This window comes from Triticum aestivum, chromosome 3D (genome assembly GCF_018294505.1).
Source record: "Triticum aestivum cultivar Chinese Spring chromosome 3D, IWGSC CS RefSeq v2.1, whole genome shotgun sequence".
Taxonomy (NCBI): Eukaryota; Viridiplantae; Streptophyta; class Magnoliopsida; order Poales; family Poaceae; genus Triticum; species Triticum aestivum.
The window spans coordinates 540916596-540924347 of NC_057802.1; the positions used below are offsets into that span (position 1 = coordinate 540916596).

The 7752-nt window shown below is 47.4% G+C and overlaps 1 protein-coding gene across 1 annotated transcript; it reads right to left on the reverse strand.

Moving 5' to 3' along the window:
• Window positions 1-2355: 2355 nt before the first annotated feature.
• On the reverse strand, window positions 2356-6463 carry LOC123080323 (CBS domain-containing protein CBSCBSPB1). The gene is made up of 14 exons (XM_044503232.1): window positions 6119-6463; window positions 5509-5677; window positions 5281-5413; window positions 5023-5193; window positions 4822-4900; window positions 4608-4721; window positions 4453-4519; window positions 4220-4325; window positions 4070-4128; window positions 3515-3624; window positions 3304-3437; window positions 3090-3175; window positions 2905-2994; window positions 2356-2826 (listed from the first exon to the last, which is right to left on the reverse strand). The coding sequence occupies exons 1-14, from the start codon at window positions 6277-6279 to the stop codon at window positions 2650-2652; spliced, it is 1656 nt and encodes a 551-aa protein (XP_044359167.1). The 5' UTR covers window positions 6280-6463; the 3' UTR covers window positions 2356-2649.
• Between the last annotated feature and the right edge of the window lie 1289 nt (window positions 6464-7752).

Consider the following 7752-nt stretch of genomic DNA (forward strand, 5'->3'; position numbering starts at 1 on the left):
GCCCCCGGGAGGCTCACCGGTGGCGGGCACTCCAACATCCTTTTTATGAGTAATATTTGAGCTCGGTTACCCTATTATCCGGTTGTATTATATTCTCACTAGATTTAATATTTAAGCCAGATTTGTTTTGATATAAAAGAACTAGTAGTTCCCAGAATCTTCTGTAAGCACAAGCTTATAAAAATGTCACAATGTCAACAACGTAGCTATCTCAGCCAACTCTCAAAAAATGAAAAGCAATCTCAGCTGAAAGGGACTAGCATTTGTTTCTAGTACACTAACTAATGAATGGCCTCTCTCTTTCACGCCGCCGACTTCCCTGTGCACCAACGCAGCTTGATCATGTCACGTCCACTCCTTGTTATCATCCAGATCAGACAATCTGTTAAGCCCGCATAACAATCCATCACCACGTGATGACACAAGTCACTGCGGCTCGTGTATAGCTCAAAAAGGCCAATGGTTAACATCTCAAGTTTCCATTTCCTCTCGGGAGAACATTTTGAGTCGAGACACCAAAGAAGTCCATACAGCAGAAACAAGGAAATCCAGGTAGTGTATGGTAATGGTACTACATGTCGTGTATCTCATGCTCTCTCGGATTCACACTCCCCGTCGTCGACGTGACAGATGCGTCTTTGTCTTTGATGCATGCGTCCCTGTCCCTCTCTGGAGAGTGGAGACAAGTTGTAAATGAACTCTCGACACTTCTCCGTTAGGCATCGCACCAGATCCTGGAACTGCACGCACTGATGGAGCATCGGCGATTGGCATCGCGCAGGAATTGTGCATCGATCATGTCAAGGGCATGCGTGCCTGCTCATCGGGATCGATTCGGTTAGGTCTGAAAACTCCAACTCCAGCGACCGGAAACGCTACTGTGTCGACGTAGAGTGCATGGCAAACCGAGTACTATTTTTCATGGCAATTTACGTTGCCGCGAGAATGGCAAATTCCTTGAGCAACCACAGCAAATCCTGGCAAAAGACTAAACTGGACGGATTTGCCATGCTCGCTAAAAAAGGTGACAAGATAAATTGCCATGGACGATGTCCGATTTGTGATGCGAAGTTTGCTGGCTATCGAAATCCCCAGCGGTTCAGTCTGGTCGGTCAGATTTCATTTCGTATCTTTTACAAAGAAGAAAGAGAATTTCATTTCGCCCGACTGCACAAATTTCCAGCAAAATGAAGCGTGTGTGTGTTCATAACATGCATGGTAGAAAAACATTTCTCTTTTGTTTTGCGTGAGTTAGAAAAACATTTCTCGTGCATCCATCGCCTGATGACAGAACGTTCTGGTTCTATTTTTTGGGCAAGCGACAGATGAGATGTACGTATATGGGGGTGCAATCTGTCCCTGCCTTGCTGTCCCTTTGGAAAAGTTGAACAATCACCCCGAGCCTGAGTTTACACTTGGAGACCGACCGAGGCCAGTTCCGGTCAAAGTCCCGGCCTGTCCACGCCAAGCACTTACCGATCTGTGATCGGTGTTATACCTGCTGGCTGCTGCTGTCTGATCGCTCGATCAGCTACTGGTTCAGACAAGTTAAAAGAGCATTGGGGTCGCGCTGCCGTGCAGGACGGGTCCAGGCTAGTCAGCGGCCAGCCGCAACAAAGCAAAGCGATTGATGCGCCGCTGGCCATTCACACCTGTTTTTCTTTACCCGTTTACCGGGAATCCACTACCCATCAGTGCTTGAACTGAAACATTCTTGCAGTCTTACAGAGTTACTCCTACAGTGGTACAAAAGGTTGAGGAAGAAGAAGGAGCGACAGGAACTGACGTTAGCAGCGTGGATGAGCAGTGGCATTGGATGGATCGACCCATGTCAGTGTGCTGATATACTAGTATGGCTTGTAATCAGTTTGGCGCAGTGAATTCGACGGAGCAAAACGGTCCGTGCTAGTACGTACGTAGTATATGCCATGATATTGTCCGGCCCGTCCTGACCTCACCGGCGGGAGTGACGCCGGACAGACCCAGCAGCTGAAACAACGGGACTAGCGCACTAGCGGCAGCATGGATGGATGCCGCCGGCTTGTACAGTGACCGCGACCAGATAGGGCGGTCGCGTCGCGTGGGCACACATCTGCGCGGGGATGAATTGTTGGTGGCCACCTTCTGAATCTGCGCTGCGTTGGCGTCTGCTGACAATTTAATCCGTGTGATGAATGGTGATGGTGTCAGTAACCATTGGCAACGGCTCGACGCATGCCATGCCTACTTCCGGAGGATCAGCAGGGGAGAGTGGAAAGCAGATAGTGCAGACTGCAGAGGATGAGAGGGTCAGACAAGCACACAGGGAAGTGGCAACTGCAGCACATTCATCACCATCTCACTACACTGACGGCGTGTTGTTCCAAACAAATGGCCAATTATGCTTTCATTGTACAAAGGTGATGATGTATGTGGTGGTGTTTAGGGTGTACAACCGTGGCACCCCGTGGAGACTCGGGACTGACTGAACAACCAAGATTTGATCCACAGTCCATCCGCTGCCGTGACATTATTACAGGTTCCCATTTTTCCTCGCAAGAATCAATCGCACACCCACTCTCGTAAATTTCCTTTTTCTAGGTCCAATTCTGTTCATTTCAATGTAGTAACATCCTGTATGTATCACCAAGACAACCGTGTTCGTCGCGCCTAGCCCGCTCTTTTCAGGTAAGCCATCACGCCGAGGCCGACCACCAGGGCCGCGCCGGCAGCGACGGTGCCGTACGCGGAAGCCCACGCGTCCCTTCCGGCATATTCGAAGTCTGACGAGACGGCTCCTCGCTTCCGGCGGCCAACACCGGCGTAATCCAAGTGCAACCTCAAGCTCTGCAACAAGAGGAGCATGGATGTGAGGACCCATTTTTTGGTAGGGAGAAAGATCACTTTACCAACGAACAACATTACCTTCCAACCGATTTGTCTTGCATGGTCCACAGCCGCTATAAGGTCAGTGTCTGATGAGAGTATGACTTTATCGTGATCATCATCTTCGTACTGACAAATGGTACCAGGAAAAGAAGAAACCTTAGAGAACTAACATGCTGACATAGATATATGGGCACGTGTTGAGAATGGAGCTTGACCAGTACCAGAATTTGAGGTAGGTTCAATTTATCAATGTCGTCGCCAAGTCTTTGCAGAATGGAAGTTATCAATTCAGTCAGGCTACTCGTTTCTGAAATTTGAAACGTCATACATGAAACTCAGAAACTATAGTGTAAATAAATTACTGGGCATGAAATGGAAAAAGAAAGAACAATGGTATAATCCCAGTTAGCGTGACACCACAGTGAGAGTGCATACCACAGTTAAATCTGTGCATCCTGCCTTGTTTGTCCTGAATCTTGAACCCAAAAGTGCTTGATAAGCCTGAAGGCGGAAAGAAGGCTGATCTTCCCATATCTGCTACCTCGGATGCCACTTTAGTTGATCCTTCGCTGAGAGGTGCCATAGCGATTTAGTCACAGAAAAAAAACATGTCATCAAAATGATAGGTTGAAACAGAGATGCTAACCTTCTGGAATCATCATCATCATCAAGAGGTCCACTTGACATTGCTGAATCCCAGAACCTCTGCATCATGGAAGAAGTCGCCTCAGAGCCTGTTGCTCCACTGTTTCCAACCTGAATACAACAACACAAACAGGCATGACAAATTTAAAATACAGGCATGATATCTCTAAACTTATACACGTAGAGTAATGAAAGCGAAGAATACACGACACTGACAGTAAGCTTGCTCTAGTAACTTCCAATTTTTAGAGTAATGAAAGCGAAGAATACACGACACTGACAAGTTTATGGCCAATTTTTTAGCAGACCAGATAGCACATACACTACCTAATGGTCCATACAACTTGTATATTTGGCACTTCTCTATAAAGTTGCTTTAGTAACTTCCATCATGCAACTTACAACAAGATACAGATTACAGCATCCACTAATGATTAAACACCGGATGACTTGGGCATTAACATATTACTAATATATATTTTCCAGTTCAAAACCTGAAAGTACACACAAAGGAGCAAGCCAGAGTGCGAAGCTCAAGCAGAAGGAAATTACTCACCGTTGCAATTGCAGCATGAGTTATGTGAAGCACATCAACAACGGTTACAACACTCCCATCTGAATAATGACAACACATTATTCATAATTTAACAGACTTTGCAAAAAATGTTGAATTAGATCAAACTCCATTGCTCATTTGTCCACATACCCCTGTCTAGAACAGGCAAATGCAGAAACTTTCCATCATGCATTGTGTGTAGGGCTTCAAGGATCGGGGTGTCAATCGTGGCACATTCTGGACTCTGGGTCATAACCTGTCGAAAAGAGTTCCAGGCATGATAGCATGACAGTTAGGGCCCAATGACAGTTGAAGAGAAAATACAGAGGAATGTAGTGTGAATACATAAGAATGTGAACATACTCTATTTTGGCTTTGCTTACCTTCCCGACTGTAGTAGACTCAGGTGGAAGATTTTGGGCTATAACACGCATCAATATATCTCTCGAGCTGGTCGATGTAAAAATAAAGTAGCTTTCAGTTCAATGCTGCTATAGAAATTACAAGTAATTTTATTGTACTCAGGAAAGGTGCTCACGTCAGAATCCCGCCAGGCTTGTTTTCAATCGCAACAACTGCTGAACTTACTTTCAGTTCAAGCATCTTTTTTGATGCAGTCAACACAGTGTCAGTTGGCGCAACAGTAGCCACTCTAAGAAATTGAGATCAGCTAATAAGTTATTCTGTAACAGCATTTATTCTGGAAATAATAGAGAAAGACATTTATTAAAAAATGACAGGATATTACCTACTTTGAATTCTCAGATATAATTGTGGACAGTGATGGCCTAAACATCCGTTCACGAAGAGTTTCCACAAACGTGTTGGGACCTGCAAAGTAAATGGAGAAAACATTAAAAGGGCAAATTGCTGAATCCAAATCTTCAGACGGTAACATTTAGTGGTTTATCATACAAGAAGCTGATACAAGTGAAACATAAGAGACTACAGACCAGCTACAGATGTTCCCCAATGCTTCTCAACGCCCTCAACAGCAGCAGCGATTGCTCTTCCTTTCTCGGCTGCCCTTTCCATTCGTGCAATAGCATCATATAGGCACTTGGCTATGTCCAGTAGCGCAATGACTTCCCCATTGTCCACAACAGGTAAATGTCTGAACTTACCTGGAATCATGTGACACTTTTTCAGCCAACATTATTAAGATAAGCAGTAAGAAGGTAGCCCAAATATCAGGAGGAACGTTCACAAACCTTGCACCATTTTCTGCAATGCCTCGACCGCGAGAGTGTCCCCAAGAACAAAGAGAGGGTTTCTAGTCATGACCTTAGAAACTGGTGTGTCTTCTAGCTTCAATTCACGAGCAATAACCCTTGTGGTTATGTCCTGATACGAGTCCGCAAAACACAGCACATAGTTAGAAATGATTGGTCTACCAGCCAGCGCCTGGAGCAGATGAAGAGAAGAAAGATCTACCTCACCTTGTCAGTGAGGATCCCGCAGAGCAGCGCGTTGGAGTCCGTCAGCAACACGGCATCAACTCTACGCGCGGCCATCCTCCGACAGGCCTCGTACACAGTGGTGTGGTCCGGTATCGTCAGTGCCTTGGACAGTCTCAGTCTCTTAACGGTTCTCTCCCCAGTCACCGTCCTGAGGGAGGCAACATTTTTCAGTTACAACCACATCTCATGCGATTTCGGCTGTATTCCACTTTGCATCAAGAAACATCTGGTGCCGCCGTCTTACAGATTCCAAATTCCACAATCATGCATACGCAGATTCAGATCATCATAATAGATAGATAACTGAGATTTACTACTGGCTAATCATATTGCCTGTGGCACCAATCATGTCGCTGCGCTGACTAAAAGTAAAATGTTCCGCGCCCCAGCGATTGCTTCAAATCAAATCTAGCCCTTAGCCTAAGGAGCAAACCAGCGCTCGACCAGAAAGCTATTCCGTAAGAGCCCCGTAAGCTACCCCGTGTCTGCACGGCATCGCGCGACCCAACAGCGACAGTAAAAAATCAGCGTGGAAATGACTCGCAGCAACGACCGGGACCAACAAGAGAGGGCGGGGATAATCACGTACGAGGTGGTGCGGGAGATGGTGGCGGAGGACCTCCTGGCGGCGGTGGCGGCGGCGTCGTGGCCGTTCTCCATGGACGGCCCCCTCCTCCTGGGGCCGGCGGCCGAGGAGATGCTCCTCCGGGAGGGGTGCGGCCCTCCTCCCCCGCCCCCGGCGCCGTCCATCCTCGAGCCGCCGCGGGAAAGGGGGAGGCTCTCCGACCGACGGCAGCGCTGATCCGGGGAGAGGAGGCCGCGGCGATCCGGATAGATGGGAGGAGACCGGAGGCGGAAGGGAGGCCGAGGCTGCGGCTGCGGCTAAACTCGTTCGACCAATTGGAATCTTTGCTTTTTTTAGCCTGCCGGAAGGAAAATGCCGGATTGTTTTGGTTGGAGCTGCTCCCATTTTCTCTGACGCGAAAGGTTCGTTTTGCACGGGCACGCTGCTGCGTGCACCCGACGCAGCGTACACTTGGCTCGTGCTTCACGTGGCGTGCGCGCTGGGCCAGTCTCTGCCATTTCCTTGGGTTGACCCAACCTGCTTTCTTTTTCTTTCTCGAGATTATTCTGAAATTTTCTCTCTCTTTATTGAGTCAAATAAGTTGAAAGAGCAGCTTTTTTTTATGAGTTGGTTAAAAGAGCATGTGAAATCGCCTAAACTAGTACAAAGAAGTACAACGAGAACGGTGGGAGGCTACTTCTCTGAACAAAATGTTTCAGACGGTTACGAAGTCACGACCATAAGAAAGTGCTTTCGAACGGTGGGAGGCTCCTTCTCTGAACAAAATGTTTGTTGCGTTTGCTCATTTTAAAGTAAACACAAGGTGATACCATCATTAGGCATATGTTTCCGGAGACACAACATACACTATGGTACACGACAGGTTCTTTTGGAACCTTCCTAAGGTGAACATTTTTTTTCATTTCAGACATCTTGCTATGAGTTTAATGAATCGGCAACATTTTCATTGTTGTTTCCTACTTGCTATTTGCATGATACATCTCATGGATGAAGGACTAACATTGGAGAGTGACTGTATAGAACGTCAAGATGATGAGTTCATGGTGTACACCCAATACCGCATGGCCACACCAACTCTTTTCCCACGGTCATTGGATCTCAGTCCGAGGAGGGTGCGGAGCACCCTAGGGTATTCACTATGGACTTAGCTCCATTGCCAAGGGACACCCGCATCACATATACTAAAGTGGGTTCTATCCTTTTATGTGTGCCTTCTTGGTTCTCTCGAGGATGGTACTACTTGACCATCCTACCATTTGCACATATATGCATTGAGTCAATGATGAATGTGTAGAGGAAGTCGTGCACAAGCGACCACCCATGCCGTTCACGAGGGAACCATGGAAGCGAAGCAAGAACTGTGAAGATGAAGGCAAGGTTCCGCAAGCATCGACGAGTGTCCACGTGAAGGCCGGCAGCCGCGATGCCCTCTGGATATCTAGTATGCATGGGCCTATGCCCCCCTCCCCCGGTGCACACGGACTGCTTCTAGCTCTCTGGACAGCCCGTGCACATTGTTGGGGAACGCAGTATTTCAAAAAAAAATCCTACGATCACGCAAGATCTATCTAGGAGATGCATAGCAACGAGACGGGAGAGTGTGTCCACATACCCTCGTAGACCGAAAGCGGAAGCGT

Excerpts from the sequence above, each read along its gene's own strand:
- LOC123080323 (XM_044503232.1), bottom strand. The coding sequence starts at position 6,279 with ATGGACGGCGCCGGGGGCGGGGGAGGAGGGCCGCACCCCTCCCGGAGG. Across the intron at positions 5,414-5,508 it reads GCGGGATCCTCACTGACAAG|GACATAACCACAAGGGTTAT; the intron begins GTGAGGTAGATC and ends GACTCGTATCAG. Across the intron at positions 3,176-3,303 it reads GATGCACAGATTTAACTGTG|AAACGAGTAGCCTGACTGAA; the intron begins GTATGCACTCTC and ends TTCAAATTTCAG.